We start from the raw sequence: 16,851 nt of genomic DNA, 5'->3' as shown, positions 1-16,851 counted from the left end.
GCACCCACTTCAGAAATAGCCCTCAGTTCTGCATCCTCTCTGTGAGTGCGCACAGTGGCATGGGTGTCTCTGGGTCTAAAGGAGGCCCAGGGAAAGTGCTGGCCAGGTCACAGACACAGAGGGACACTCCGGCAAGATTACAGATGCAGATGAAGATGTTCATATTGACACAAGAGAAGATACAGCATTTCTGTATTAGTAATAACATGGGAGCATGGAACAGACTGTGGAGAAAATGAAAGAGAAATCGAGACAGAGAGACAGAGACAGAGAGAAGGAAGGAGAGAGGGAAAGTTACAGAGGAATTGGTAAGCACGAGGTGTAGGAAGTGTCTGGAAACAACTGAATGAGATCACAGAGGGATGGTTTAGGCTAAAATAGCAACTTTGACCCCAGACAACCCAGCAACATCACAGCCTCTACCTGGCAAACACACCGCTTTATGTAGAAACTACTGGCTTCCAGAGTTATATTCTTGTATCTCTAGCTCTTTCACCACTGGTTTCCTAAGAATGAGCAGCTGGGGGGATGGTAGGAGGACACAGAAGATGAGGCCCAGGGAGCACAGGGGATTGGGGAGAGGCCAACAGGACCCCAGGAACACATGTTGGTGTTCACACATGCAGACAGGGTAGTTAGTCCCTTCAGGCTAAACAGATTCTGTTCCTGGGGGCTAGATTGTAATTACACAAAGCCACTGTGGAGCGCCATCTATGTTAGCAAAGGATGAATGGAAAAAAAAAAAAAAAAGAAAAAGCTCAGTGAGAAGAGATTGGGTGGGGAGAGCATGTCAGCACCCTGGAGGGAGCTCTCTGCCCCAGGGTCTAGCTTCTCATTTCTGCTCCCGCTGCCCCATCTCATGGTCTCTTGAGGAGAAACTTCTTCTGGACTAGAGTTTAATCTGGCTCATGCTCTTCCGCATCACAACATGCCTAATCCCAGCCAAAGGGGTCTCCCAGAGCCACCTGAATGGTTGAGACCCTAGCGTGCTGACTGCAGACGTGTCCCGATGAGATGAAATGCTTGCCATCCATACGTTTCATAAAGCATAACAAAGATGTGCTTAGAAGAGTCACATGCTACAATTTAATGATTATTTATTATAAAAGCGGCCAATGCTTGCCATAAAGAAGTCAGAAGGGACGCGGCACTGTCGCTTGTCAGGGGACAGTGGCCAGGGCCTGTGTGCACAGTGTTTGCACATATCACCCAGGAATGCAGGCCGTGCTCGACTGTGACCAGAACCACACTCCGGGACCCTTTCACATGCCCTTGCTATTCAGAATCAGTAATTTAGGGCCTGACAGATGAACAAGGGCACAATGTTACATGGCAGCTAAATGAGAAGATATGAAACATTGTGGGAAAATCAAAGAATCAATCTCTCTCTTCAGTGAAGAAGAAGAAAAAAAAAACCCTGTAGTCCTCCCACATCTCAAAACCTCACACATCCTGTCATCAAATGACAAGGATTCCAGAACGAAACTTGAGCAGCACATGAAAGGGTCTCCAAGGAGGCAAAGCATCCAAAGTGAAATTTTAGAAGGTTTTCTTTTTTCTTTTTAAAGAAAGAAAATAGAAAAAGGAGGTCTCACGCAAACCGTGGCATCTATATACACGCGGGAAGTGGTCTGACACAGGCTCAAGTCACTCCGACACGTTGGTCTAGCCTGCCCCCTCGGCAGCCCCTAGCCCCCTGCACCCCAGGAGGGCTCGCTCCTGAGGGGTGTGCAGAGGGGGTGCAACTTACCAGTAGGCCAGGGAAGGGTGCTCCTTCAGGGCTTGAGTGGGAAGTGCTGGCAGCTTCTTCAAGTCACTCCTCACCACCTCATTGCTGGAAGAGAGGAATGGGACAGAGATAATGCCCAGGAATGGCTCACCCTCTGTCCTAGACACCCGCACTACAGGATCCAACCCTACCCAGCGGCCTCAGCTGAGACCCCACATTTGTTCCCTTTTAATGAAAAGTGGGGGGAGGAGGAAGGGGTGCTCCCTTTAAATTTATGTATTTAATATAGAGAGAAGAGAACACACAAGGTGCAGAGCCCAGTGGCCCTCTCCCCGGGGGCACAGAATAGGGCAGAGCAGAGTGCTCACAGATAGCCTGAAAGCAGAGAGAGCCAGAGACCAAGTGTCCCTGAGCAGCATGAATCTGGGAGGAAAAGAGTCACCCGTATCCCATGGGAGAAGCTCCCAGGGATTGGTCATGGGCTCAAAGGCCTGCAAGAAGGGGCAGCCCAGGGGATGCCTGGGTGGCTCAGCAGTTGAACATCTGCCTTCGGCCCAGGGCGTGATCCTGGGGTCCCGGGATTGAGTCCCACGTCGGGCTCCCTGCATGGAGCCTGCTTCTCCCTCTGCCTGTGTCTCTGCCTCTCTCTCTCTCTGTCTCTCATGAATAAATAAATAAAATCTTAAAAAAAAAAAAAAAAAAAAAAAAGAATGGGCAGCCTGACTGCTGCTCCTTGAGAGCTGTTTCCCTTGCTGACACACAAGTCTGGTTTTCTTCGCTTGGATTGACCACATGCTGGAAACTGTTGTCTAAAATATGACAAATAAATAACCTTTGCTTTTGACAAGGCCTGGAAATGACTCTGAGAGTGGGAAGTGGATTATCTGGTACTAGTAGGAGGTCCTGGCACCAGAAATCCCTTTTTCCACAGACTCCCATGTTCTCAGGTTTGAAGGATACTTAAATACTCTCCTGGTTTTAGCCAGTGTTTTTCAGAGGCTTGATTCCTCTCTGCACACTCAATAGACCTGCATCCCCACTGGGCCAGTGTATTTGGTGTTTGCACCCACTCTTTACCTCCAGAGGCAATTACTGGCCTCCACCTTGGGATGGAGGTTTTGCTATTTAGAGGGTATTTCCCTCTCCTGGTCCAGCAAGTGTCTCATGGCTCCTATTGGGCTGGCAGAGGCTCACCCCATGGAGCCTGCCTTGGTCCTCGGTTCTTTTTTTATTTTACTTTTTTTTAAGGATTTATTTATTTATTCATAAGAGACATGACTGAGAGAGAGAGACAGAGACACAGGCAGAGGGATAAGCAGGCTCCATGCAGGGAACGTGATGCGGGGCTTGATCCCAGATCCCGGGATCACGACCTGAGCCAAAGGCAAGCACCCAACTGCTGAGCCACCCAGGCATCCCTATTTTACTTTTTAAAAAGATTTTATTTACTTATTCATGAGACACACAGAGAGAGAGGCAGAGACACAGGCAGGGGGAAAAGCAGGCTCCCTACAAGGAGTCCAATGCGGGACTCAATTCAGGACCCCGGGATCATGCCTTGAGCCAAAGGCAGATGCTCAACCCCTGAGCCCTCCAGGCCCCCCTGGTCCTCAGCTCTAACCAAGGCTATGGGAGCAGCTTCTGTGCTGCTCACACAGAACAAGGCAGATACTGGTCACTGGGATGCTGGGCAGTGACGTCAAAAGAGCAATGCGGTATGAGCTCAGTAGTAGTGGGGTGCAGGGGAGGTAAGAGGAAATAAGGCCAAATGAAAGGCAGATTAGGCACAGAATGTTGAGAACCTTCACTCGCAGGCACAGAGTTCAAACTCTTCCAGGATGCAGTGGTCAGCCCCTGGAGGTCTTCACACAGGTAAGCCACTCGCGTTCAGGACAGTTCAATTCCCAAGGAGGGTTTGAAGTTCTTACTCACATGCCATTAAGGCATAGTTTAAGCAAATACTCAGTTCACCAAACACTGGAGAGCCCACAGTGATGGATTTCTGGGTCTTGCCTCTTCCCTGTTTAACTACAAGCACCCCGAGAACAGGGATCTGATTCACTGTAAATATCGAAAGGCACTCTTAAGGGACGGGCTTTGACTGGCTGATGCTGTGGGAGAGGCAATTAAGCTGGAGTCTAGGTTTACCCACACTCATCATGTTCAAAGTATATTTGGGGAAGGAAGGAGCTAAAGGAGGAAGGGATTGTCTTACCCATGAAACACTAGTTTGTTGGCAAACAAGATTCCCCGATGACAATCCCAGGCTTGACTTCCCTGCTAGAGCCTGTAGTGGTTCCTCTCGCTCTCCCCCCAGGGCAGGGTTACATAGACACATATAACAAGAAATCACTAGGGCGTGAAGCCCGTCCAAATCCATTACATTCTGGAAGGGATCCATGGCTCTTAATCCTTCCCAAAGGACAACTATGTAGAAATGTTCTATTTGCCTTTCTGCTGTCTGTAAACATCTGCACTAACTTATAGGTGGTCAGCCCTGTGGAATGATCTGGCCTCGCGTCGTGGTTGCGTATCACAAAGTTGCCCTGATGGGAGACCTGGTCACTCCATCTCCGGAGGTGTGAGAAGCTAATACCTAATGAATATGCTGGAAGTTCCCAGCTTCCTCTCCCGGGGTCTTCCACTTTCTCGGACATCTCCCCCAGAGTTCAGTGCACCTGATAAAGGTCAACTTAGAAGACACGCTAAAACAGTTCATGTTTCATTTTTAGAAAAAGAAAAATGGTCTCGGGATCCCTGGGTGGCGCAGCGGTTTGGCGCCTGCCTTTGGCCCAGGGCGTGATCCTGGAGACCCAGGATCGAATCCCACGTCAGGCTCCCGGTGCATGGAGCCTGCTTCTCCCTCTGCCTGTGTCTCTGCCTCATTCTCTCTCTCTGTGACTATCACAAATAAATAAAAATTAAAAAAAAACAAATTAAAAAAAAAAAAGAAAAAAAAAGAAAAACGGTCTCTTGGAGAGTCATTTGCTGAACTGAGACTAAAACCGAAGTTTTCTTATTTTTAACATTAACCAGATTCTATGAAAAATAGAATCTTTTAGGTAGTTATTAACGTTACCAGCAAAAACATAGATTCCCAGTGCTACCCTGGTCCTTTGATTTAGGGTTTTTTGTTTTGTTTTGTTTTTTGTTTGTTGCCATGATGTGTCTCTCATCTACTGCCCATACCACTCATCAAGCCTAGGAACTTTGAATGATCCACTAAGAAGATTTTCTGAGATTTCTAGCAATACATCAAACAGGGAATTTGCCGCAAATAACAGCAACAGCAAATTTAACCAAGACACCATGAGGCAAAGGAAGCAAAAATCCTATTTGATAGGAGGATTAGCAAAATCCACATGGGTTTGTCTTCCTTTAGGAAAAACGAGGAGGGCAGCCTGGGTGGCTCAGTGGTTTGGCGCTGCCTTCAGCCCAGGGCGTGATCCTGCCTGCCTTCAGCCCAGGGTGTGATCCTGGAGTCCTGGGATCGAGTCCCACGTTGGGCTCCCTGCATGGAGCCTGCTTCTCCCCTGCCTGTGTCTCTGCCTCTCTCTCTCTGTGTCTCTCATGAGTAAATAATAATTTTTAAAAAATCTTAAAAAAAATAAAAATAAAAAAACTGTGCAGGAAACAATTTTCCTTTCCTTTTCCTTTCTTCCTCTTTACTTTGTGAACCAAATTCAAGTTCAGGTTTAACAAAGAAGTTACTATTTGAGTGTATTTCTATACACTTGCATATCTCCTCCGATCACCTATGATTTTTAGGTGTGTAAGGAGGGCTCGCTCGCAAAGCTGGTAGCTAGGATCTTCTCTGTAAAGCTTCTCCTGGCATCGTGTGACCATTTTCAGACAGAGGGAAACATCTGGGGGACCCCCTGAGACTTCTCCAGCATGAGATTCTAGATTCTGGGCATGGATCACAAAGAAATAGGTCACACTGTACAGAGGGGCAAAATTACATTTACGAATTATGTGCCTTTATTTCTGATGTTTAGTACCAATTTATCTAAATACAAATTTTTTTTTCCTGATTAGTGAGTTTGGTTTCCTAGGGTAATGCAAAACATTTTGTGAGTTTCTTTTTCTTTTCTTTTTTTTTTTTTTTCATTTTGTGAGTTTCTAACAGTTGTAAATTTATAACGTTCAAAACCAGTCTTGAGGAATTTTTAGAAGTCTACAATTGAAGATAGTAATTTTACTCAACTAGCACAAAGAAGCAACTGATGAGTTTGCTACATCACCCTTTACAGTGAGAATCTTAATTTTGAAAGACTGACATAGTGTTAAAGCCGTGAGCTGTTCTGCTATTCACAAGGTCAAGAAATACGATATTGACATTACATAAAGGCGGCATAAAAGAGGCAGCTGTCATAATACAAAATCTCCTCCTTACTTTATAGCTAAATGATTCCCATAGGATTTGAAGACTATCATCCTGCAAAATACCCTATCTGAATACTTTTCTATGCCCAGAAAAATGAATTACACACTTGAAAAGCTCAGTCAAATGGATTTTTGTGCATAAAACAAAGATTTCTGTAACAATTTATAACTTTTCCACTTGAACATTTTGTTTCAAATTTTCACAGATTCTGTTCCTTTCAAAAGGTCCTGCTGGTGTGAAAGATTCCAGCTGCTTCTCACTCAAAAGTCCTTTCTTAAATCACGGGGAAAACATCATACCCCTCCCCTCTCTCCCTTTTTGTGAATATATGAGAATTATATAAGTTTATAAATTCTTCCCACAGAAACTCATCTTTGGGCTGACAGATGTGTTTCAAACTTAACAGATGACTTTTCTAGTAAGTTTCCAATAGGGACATTTGCAAATTGGGGGGTATTAAAGATACTATGAGGTTCTATCAGTTATATTCCAAATGTTGACTGTTCCAAACACCACTGTCTGAGTATTTCTTACTAATTATCTAAGGGTCTCAGCAAATCTATTTGACTTACTATATGATTACTGCCAGCTGTTTTCTTTCAAGAGGCCAATTAAAAAATTGCAGGAAAACATATGCCAAATGATCAAATGCTCTAATAATGATTTAAAGCCGAGCTTGCTTTGAGTTGTAGTAGTAAAACCACTTATGTAAATGCAAAGTAATGATATCAGTGGACTAGGAATGGTGATTTATAGACTGCTGCCTGAGATTAATCAACTTTCAACACCAGGCAAGAAAATAACATTGTCATCTTTTTAAAGATAGCAATCTACAGTAATGTTTATGTTACTAAAAAAGTCTTTCAGAAGAAAACCAGCTCTTTGTCTTCTTTTCCTGTTGATCTTCTAAAATTCTGCCTTCAACTTAGTACTGCCTAAAAGGCCTCCTCTAGACTGACAAAAAAGGCCCACAAACCTGGAATTTTCAGGCACCAGAAAGCCGAGCTTCATTTCCATTAATTCACAAATGCTCTTTGAAAAGGCAGAAAAGCTTTCAAACAAAGAACCAAAAAAAATTCAAGAGGGTAATTTTTTTTTTTTTTGTCCCAGAAATTGCATTTTGTCTTTCCAGACTAGTAAACACAGGATTCCATGGTTTATGGAAGATAAAATATTAAAAAGTGTTAACTTTTTTTTTTTTTTTTTTGCTTCTAACTGTTCCCCCAGAGCCCTAAGAACATGCAGTCTGTGAAAGTTAAAGGGAATCTTCCAGCACAAATAAATACTCCAAGACCTCTCCTGAAAGGGAGGGAAAGATCAATATCCTCTGTGGCCAAGGACTGCTCTTCAGTAGTATGCACTGAGTAATGCACTGCTCCATTTCAGAAAACATTATTATTTCTATTATTAGTATCTTATTATTTTAAGAAGTGGAATTAGACACCTGCAGGCTGATGATGGGAACATGGTACAATTTCATACCTACCACTGAACTCTGCTGGACCTGCATTTCACTTTGCACAGATGTCACATAAACTGACCCCTAAGTACTCAATTACAGCTTCACTTCTTTGCCTATGGCTGCTGTGTTTATTTTGGAACAGAGAGAGCCTGCAGATGGAGGTTCCCCTTCCACGGCCTCTTATGCACATGACGGGCTCTGCCGAACAGGTAAGCCAAATGTGGCTCATGGCCCTCTACCTGAAATGTTCTTAATACCTGTCTCTTCCAGGTGCTGTTTGCTTACTGGTTCTGATAAATCTTATGCTAGTAGAACCCTGTTTTAATGATTAGCATCAGTATATCTCCAGTCCGCTATAACAAAGGTATTTCCAGGTCCCAATAGACCGCCCAGTGTAACAGAGCTTTACTGATCTGGTTCCAATAAATCTTGTTAACAAAAAATTGTATATAACAGATGTTTTTTACTAATCAATCCCTGCTAATGTTTGGATGGTTCTTTATATCAAAGGTAGTGGTGATCTGTGCATTTATTTGTGCTGTTTGGCATAAACCATTTTTTAATTAATTCACTGATTTGCCAAAATGTTTAAAATGATTTTTCTTTTCTTGTCTCATGGCACCCTTCTGGAAGTATCAAAGGGCTGGTGGAAAGTAAAATATGAGGTGATTCTGCAAATCAAGCTAGAGAGGCCAGGGTGCCTGGATGGCTCAGTCGGTTAAGCGTCATGATCTTGGGGTCCTGGGATCGAGCCCCATGTCAGGCTCCCTGCTCAGTGAGGAGTCTGCTTCTTCTTTGCCCTCTGTCCCTCCTCCCTGCTTGTGCTCTCACTCTCTCTCAAATAAATAATTTTTTTTTTTTTTTTAAAGAGAGACTGGCTGCTAGGGTTTTCAATGAAGTCCCCCTAAAGTCCCCCTAGAGAAGAAAAGAAAAAAAAAAAATCAAGTTTTTGCATACAATGTAGCAAGAAGTCTTCTGTTAAATTACATTAGAATGTAACTATGCAATCTGGACGTCCTATTCAGCTGATTCCACTGACCTTTTTAAGAAAGAGAATATTATTTTCCTATCATAACCAAGATTTTTTCTTTAATTTTTTTATATAGGAAATGTCAGTATTTAGCACTCAAATCACTACACCATTTGTGATGCATAAAATATGTATACATTATGGAAAATGTGTGTTAGCTGATGAATGTTCAGGAGCAATTATCAAATAAGAACTTTCTGTTTTTAAACTGTGTTGATCTGGGGTGTCTGGGTGGTTCAGTGGTTGAGCAGAGTCTGCCTTTGGCTCAGGTCGGGATCCCGGGATCCTGGGATCAAGTCCCATATCAGCTTCCCCAGAGGGAGCCTGCTTCTTCCTCTGCCTATGTCTCTGCCTCTCTCTGTGTATTTCTCATGAATAAATAAATCTTAAAAAACAAAACAAACTATGTTGATCCTTCTCAACCTTATATTTGCCTACAGAGCTGTCATGGTTAGCAGTTCTTAGGCTTTCAATTGTTTTTAAACAGAAATGCCAACTCTAGATTTCCTGATTGTGGATGGACACTCATTTTTGTGCACACAAAGACACCAGGAAGCGAAATACGATTACCATGCTGTGCTGAAGAAAATAATACAAGTGAGAAAATATTGTTTTTAGATAAGACTACTTCCTAAACCTTTTTTTTTTTTTAAAGATTTTATTTACTTATTTGACAGAAAGAGAAAGAGTGTGTGCACATAAGCAGGAGGAGCAGCAGAGGGAGAAACAGGTTTCCCACTGAGCAAGGAGCCTGACATAGGGCTTGATCCCGGGACCCTGAGACAGTGACCTGAGCCAAAGCTAGATGCTTAACTGACTGAGCCACCTGGGCACCCCCTTCCAAAACCTTTAACGATACCTCACAAATCTGTCCACAATATGTTAGAATATGAACATTTATGACCATGGACAATGGTCTCTTCCTACCATGGACAATGCCTTGTATCTATCTAGACCCTGATCATTTTCTTTCAGCAACACTCAGCCCGACATCTCATGGCCAAGTCCAAGGAAACAGGAAGGTGAGCATTTCCATTCATTGGAAAGAAAAGGGAGTTATGTAAGAATAAGCCCTCAGGGGTCTGCTGGGCAAAATGAGTCCAAAATAAGAAACAGAACAGCCTGTAAGGACCCTGAGAAAGAATAGCTTTGATTCCGGGTTGTCTGCATACAGTTCTCCTTCTACTCAAGTCTATCAGCACTTTTGACTTCTCCCTTTTGTAAAAATAACCTTTTTCTTTTCGTAGTTCAAGGAAACTGCTCCTATAATTTGTAGACTTTTAATCCTCGTTCCCCTTAAATATAATTCACATATATTCACTGACATGTAAATATATAAAATAATAGTACTTCCAGGCAAAATAGCCTTTTAGAGAGTTAGATTCAGGACCTTTCAGCTATGAAAGTGTTACTTCGTCTTTTGTGTGTGACAATTATTTAAAAAGGTTCTCTAAGCCTCTAGATTCTAGAACATTCTAGACTTAAGCCCTGGACCATGCCTTATTTAAAAGGCTTCTGCAGGGGTGCCTGTGTGGCTCAGTCCACTCTTGATTAGGCATTCAACTCTTGATTTTGGCTCAGGTCAGGATTTCAGGGTTCTGGGATTGAGCTCTTGTGTGGGGCTCCACGCTCATTGGGGAGTCTGCTTGGGATTCCTTCTCTCTCTCCCTCTGCCCCCCACCCCCTTGCTCATGCTCTTTCTCTCTAATAAATAAATAAATCTTAAAAAATATATATAAAAGTCTCCTGCAGGGCAGCCCAGGTGGCTCAGTGGTTTAGCTCCACCTTGGGCCCAGGGCATGATCATGGAGACCCCAGATCGAGACCCACGTCGGGCTCCCTACATGGAGCCTGCTTCTCCCTCTGCCTGTGCCTCTGCCTGTGCCTCTTTCTCTTTCCTCTCTGTGTATTCTCATGAATAACTAAAAAAAAAAAAAAAAAAAAAAAGTCTCCTGCAGTGTTTTCTGTATTCTACACTGACATCTCATTTTTATTGATGCTGTACAGAAAAGCATATTATATTTAAAGGGTATGTATACAAGTCAAGGCCTTCTAATTATTATTTTTTAAAATATTTATTTATTTATGAGAGAGAGAGGGCAAAGAAAGAAACAGGCTCCATGCTAGGAACCCGACGTAGGACTCAATGTGGGGTCTCCAGGATCACGCCCTGGGCTGAAGGCGGCGCTAAACTGCTGAGCCACCCGGGCTGCCCTAGGCCTTCTAGTGAAATACAACACAGGTTGTACAGTCCTGCATTAATTATTAATAGAGCAAAGATATCCCTAAAATACTAGATTATGAGAGTGGGACATCTAATAGGTCTAATGATCAGCCACCAAACCAAATATACTCAGTTTCACCGTTCTGGGGATTTCCCTAGGTATAGATGGGGAGAGGCAAAAACAAGGGACTTGGAACCTCTTCTCTGATTCCCAGACTCCAGGCTGCTGCTGCACACGAACCTTGGGCCTGCTTCAGATGGGTGTTTTTCAGGGCGCTGCACTAATAGATCACCACCAACTTCACGATGGGAGTGCTAGGCTGGCAGATACACTGACCTTCTGGATAAGGTGCCTGACCCCTCCCTCCCCTGACAGCTATTTCTCTCCCCAGACAGCTGGAGACAAACAAACCAAGAGGCAGCACTTTGACAAATGAAGCTAAACCAGGATCCTTTGTTTCTTGGAAGCCCACAAGCTGGCATTCCACAAGCTCATGAGGGGGCTGTGAATTAGTGAGGCCAGGCCTGCACTTCCTCCTCCTTGGCAATCCCTGTGGCCATACATTCCCAGGATCCGTGGGGCCAGGCGACGCTGGTCCCAGTTCACATTCCATGCTGTCAGGGTGCTCTCAAAAATAAAAAAATATATATTTACAACAGAGTTCAGGGCTGGTGAAAGAAAAGGAGGGAAGAGTACCTTCAGAGAAAAATAGTGATTGTTCAACTATTTTTCATGAGACCAGAAACATTTGGTAAGTATATGAACCGGAGCTTATCAAAACCCCCAGATTCAAATACCAAATGAAGGGCAGAAAAAAGTAATGATTATAAAAAAACCAACAAAATGAATATGGTTTCTACATCCTGAAAATGTTTCATTAGAGAAATTCAGTGGATGGTCATTGACCACCTACAATGCTTGAGGTCTCCAGCTAAGGCTGTAAGACAGCCTTAGTTAAAAAAAAAAAAAAAAAAAAAAAAAAAAGACTACCTCTGTTTTATAGCAAGAACTTGGGAAGTCTAAATAAAAGGGGCCTGGAGGTCTCCTTATGCAAATATTCAAACGGAGCTGAAGGGACTAATTTTAGCATCAGGGGAAAGCATGCTGCAAGTCACCAGCTAGCTCTAGCCCTCTACTTGTTTTTATATGGCCTGTGAGCTGAGAATGCCTTTTACATTTGTAAATGGTTCAGGAGGGGGAAAAAATATCAAAAGAATAGTATTTTGTGATACAGGAAAATGTATACAGAATTCAAATTTCTAAGTCTATAAATAAAGTTTTATTGGCACACTGCTGCCTTCATTTATTTACCTACTGTGGCTGCTTTTGCATTTACAAAGAGAGAGCTGAGTAATGACTGTACGGCTTGCAAAACCCAAGATATTTACATTACAGATCAAATCCACCAAAAGCAAGAGAAAACACACAAGTTCCTTCAAAGAGTAAAGGCAGGATTTGTGTCTCTTTCTTTCTTTTTTAGAGATTTATTTGAGAGAGAGAGAGAACGGGAGAGAGCGGGAGTGAGCATGAGGGGGAAGAGGGTCAGAGGGAGAAGCAGACTTCCTGCTGAGTGGGAAGCCCCAAGGACTTGGGGACAACAGAGGATGGAGCTCTACCCCAGGACCCTGATGGTGGGGAACAGAGAGTTAACTAAGGACAAAGTAGAAGCTGATATCCCACAAAGGACACCCCCTGCCCCCCAGGGAGGGATATGTATGACACTCCTCAGGAAGTTCCCAACTTTCTTAATGTTAATACCTTGTTAGAGGGAAAACAGTACGTTGACAAAGTCCTTGAAACAGGCAAAGCGACCTTCCTCTATGGACTCAACTGCCTCGATGTTAACACTTTGCTAAGGGCAAAAGGGGATCTTAGCCCAACACCCAGGATCCTGTAAGTCTACTTTAACATATAAAAATTCCTTTAGAAATTTCCTTTCTCTCTAAACCCCCCAAGATACATGTTGGCAATCATCCCCCTAGTGTATAGCCTACTGATACACATCTGAAGGGTCTCTTGACGCAGGTTTTATTAGATGGTAATAAGTGACCTTTACCCAACAATAGCTAGTGCCCTCAAGGTCCTGGAAACCTTGCTTCCAAAATTCCTTAGAGAGTATACAATCCCCAACCCCTCCCAACTTGAAAGTATAAATAATCAGCCATTCCTCACAAACCGCCCCCTTCCGGCAGCAGCTCTTCCTGCCCACAGGTAATGTCCCCCTGTTTTAATAAAACCACCATTTTGCACCAAAGATGTCTCAAGAATTCTTTCTTGATATTTGGCTCTGGACCTCACCTAATATTCCAAAACTTCATCACTGAGATCATGACCTGAGCCCAAGGCAAATGCTTAATCTACTGAGCCATGCAGGTGTCCCCGTGTTTCCTTGTAGTTTATTTATTTATTTATTTTCCCGTGTTTCCTTTTAATACCAATTTTGCCAATTCCCTATTGAGGAGCCGGAATGCGATGCCCTGACACTGTTTTCTTGTACATTTAGACCTTGATTCTACAACACAGGTTATCCCACATGTTTCTTGCAATAAAACAGAATGCCAGGAGTAATATCTGTCTTTGAGCCTCCCTACTTGGTAAGGGCTCGAGGAATGATCGTGAGAAAATGAGAGGCAATCCAACCACACTGGCTAGTGGGTGATGCCTCAGGAAATGAATGACAAGATTGAAGCTGGCAGTTCCACAGGCTTAATAGGCAGCACGCAGTGTCCCCAGTGGTTAAGCATTTACATTCTATCCAACGTAGTATCTAGAGAAGGAAGAAACGTAGAAGTGGGGGACTGTAATAGTTTGATGAAGAAAAGCTAAAATGGGATAGCATTTTGTCCTCTGGAGGGGCAGGGGGCTGAAACAGAGACAACGAAAAAGATATGCACACCCCAGGGTTATCCGAAGCCCTATTCACACCAGAGTGGTGAGTTCTGGCTCCATGGACACACCTGGACAATCTAACAAACCTCCATACAGCTGCCAAGTGTGACACTGGGTACTACTCTCAGCTTTTTAGCGACCTGTAGGCTTCCCATTTAGTACACAATATCCTACTTGCTATTACTAGGTTTCCTCTGCCTGACATTATCTGTTTCAATTGACAAGTTGAGAGCTGGATCTCATCATTAATATAATTAAAGCACTGCCCTCCTATAAAGGATATGAAGAATAATTTCTTTTAACAGAGATGTGATACAGCACATTGAGCAAAAATTAACAAAAAACAAAAACAGAAAAACCACAATGACCCCAAAACCTTTTGGAAACTCACCTAGAAAAATCTCCCTTTGCTTCCTGTAGAAGAAAAAAGTCAACATCAGTGAAAGGCTCCAGTCCAGTGTGCCAGACTTTCCAGTACATTCTACCTACGGTCACAACAACTCCTCTACTGAGTCAGCTCAGCTTACTACTACTGTTGTCCTACCTGCTACAGGAAGACAATGAGGAAAGGACCAGGCATTTGCCCCTGAATATGAGACACTAAATTTTAAATTAAACTTTGGAAAGTCGTATACAAAAAAAGTGATTCATAATAACAAAACACAAGTTTCTCCCTCTAGACCCGGGTTTGCCTTTTTCTAGTTTAAAGATTCTGAATCTGAAAGTGGGTCTGCCTCTGTGTTGCATTATTTGTTTTGTCTTATACTGTGGGCTCTTTCCCGGTTATACTACAGAGGGACCATGAAGAGCTTTAATGACTCTAGCATGATGCCTTGAATATAGTAGTTGTTCAATAAATCTTTGTTGAAGAAATAAATGAATGACCTTCTTTCAGTTCATCTTGTCAGTGTTACTAGTATGGTCACTGTTGCTAATTTTCATTAATAAGTCTTTCACACATAAGCTAAAGGTCTTCTCATTATCTTTCCATGGGGTGTGAAATGATTCTCTTGCAATTAATTCTTCTATGGACTTGGCTTTCTCCAGAGTGAGGGGGGCACCAAAATGGAAGGAAATAGGGCCACTGAATATCAGTTTTCTTTTTCTTTTTTTTTATCTTAGTTTTCCAACTCAAACGATATATACATAATTTTCCTTTGCAGAGAGACACTGTCATATAATTTGGAAATATCAGAAGCTCCTATTTACAGCCATGATGTACTCCTTCCTGTTAGCTCTATAAATAAGATGACCAACAGGTAGTGCATAGGGCAGCTGGCTGTGCATGGTAAGACTTACTGCTGTCTCTTCTGTGTCTGGCTCTGGGATCCACAGATGAGGGCAGAACAACCTACCTGTAAAATATAGGAGGCTAATTCAAACACCACTTCGCTGTCCACATCAATCAGCTCCTGAAAGGAAAAACCCACAAGGAAGGTAAGTTTGGTACTTAACAATGACTTCTTTATGACAACTCCTAAATAAAGGCCCGGTCTTCCTTTTCTGAGGTGACCCTCAGAATCTCAAATGCTCACAGGATATCTGTGGTCTGGATTACTCGGCCCCAAGTGCTCCCTGACATCCTGTTCTTGGCTTTTAGCCAGAAGGGACCCCAGCGGTCCTGGGCCTTCTCAGTCACCTCATCTCAAAGGCCTCATCTTTAAATCTTGTGACAGTAGGTGGCAGACCAGTCTTGGGCTTTTTACAAATTTATTAATCTGATTCATCAATGGAGTCAGGTTACTTGGTAACCAATTATGTTTTCTTCATAAACTACTTTAGAACCAGGAGTAAGGCTTTATTGGGAAAAAAAAGTCATAATGGGATTGTGACCCTTTAAATTAATATTAAATTTAATAAAAAATACAGTTTGTAAAAAAGATTGTATTTATTTATTCATGAGAAAGAGAGAGAGAGAGAGAGAGAGAGAGGCAGAGACACAAGCAGAGGTGGAAGTAGGCTCCACATCGGAGAGCCTGATGTGGGACTTGATCCCAGGTCTGCAGGATCACGCCCTGGGCTGAAGGCAGCACTAAACCGCTGGGCCACCAGGGCTACCCCAAAAATACAGTTTCTCACTGCAATGGTCTCATGGCTTTCAAGCGCTTGACAGTTTGATGTAGCTATTAGCTACCATAGGGTCAGAGCAAATACAGGGCACTTCCATCATTGCAGAAAGTTCTACAGACTAGCACTGCCACAGAGCCTAAGTTTAAAAATGCTTTCCATGAATGTCCTCGTGTCCCTTTGTGTGTGTGCATGTTTGATATATGGTACAAAACACTTAACACAACAACCACCTTCTTCACATATTTTAAGTGCATGACGTTGTATTGTCATATATTGTTCAGATCTTAAAAACAGAGGGAACTCTGGAGTCCATCAGCCCAGAAAAATAATAAACAAATTAACTAATGTTATACTTGTGTTGTGAAACTTAAGTAGAAATGTCTGTTTTATTCTTTCTTTCTCTCTCCTTCATATCACTAGATGCTATAGTGAGTGATGGGACCACAGAACATTAGAGCTAAGCCAGGCTTCAACACCGGCTAGCCCAGCCCTCTGCTTTTATTGAGATCAGAAATCCAAAAATGTCAAGGGACTCTCCCCAAACCACAAGGCCTTAGTGGCAGTGAGGAGGCTGGAAACAATTGCCTCACCTCTTGTCCGGCAAGTGACCTCCCTGAGTGCATCTACTCCCCTAAGTCAGTAAGGACTTGGGGCTATCACTTGACACTTGTTAGAATGGCTATTATCAAAAAGACAAGAAATTGCAAGTGTTGGAGAGCATGTGGAGAAAAGGGAACCCTTGTGCATGTTGGGGGGGGCGGTGTAAATTGGGGCAGCCTCTATGGAAAACAGAACAGAGGTTCCTCAAAAAATTAAAAATAGAACTAGCCTATGACCAGCAATTCTACTTCTGCGTATTTGCCCAAAGGAAATGAAAGTACCAGCTTGAAAAGATATCTTTACCCCCATGTTCACTGCAGCAGTATTTATGATGGCCAAATTTTTGTAAACATGGGAACAACCTAAGTGTCCATCAATTGATGAATGGAGAAGGAAAATATGGTGTCTGTGTATATATATATATATATAATATTCCACACAATGGAATATTATCCAGTC

The 16,851-nt window shown here is 42.9% G+C and overlaps 1 protein-coding gene across 17 annotated transcripts in view; it reads right to left on the bottom strand.

Moving 5' to 3' along the window:
- Positions 1-16,851, bottom strand: part of FRMD4A (FERM domain containing 4A) — a 739,423-nt gene that overhangs the window by 97,158 nt on the left and 625,414 nt on the right. For all 17 annotated transcript variants that reach the window (XM_072825741.1, XM_072825735.1, XM_072825738.1 and 14 more), the window contains 3 exons: positions 15,078-15,134; positions 14,114-14,136; positions 1,751-1,834 (listed from right to left, as the gene is read on the bottom strand). In XM_072825741.1, coding sequence (XP_072681842.1) covers positions 1,751-1,834; positions 14,114-14,136; positions 15,078-15,134 — 164 coding nt within the window. The remainder of the gene's footprint in view (positions 1-1,750; positions 1,835-14,113; positions 14,137-15,077; positions 15,135-16,851) is intronic.

The sequence above is a fragment of the Canis lupus genome, chromosome 5 (genome assembly GCF_048164855.1).
Source record: "Canis lupus baileyi chromosome 5, mCanLup2.hap1, whole genome shotgun sequence".
NCBI lineage: Eukaryota > Metazoa > Chordata > Mammalia > Carnivora > Canidae > Canis > Canis lupus.
The sequence above is the reverse complement of the archived record's forward strand: the minus strand, read 5'-3'. Positions and strand labels throughout refer to the sequence as shown.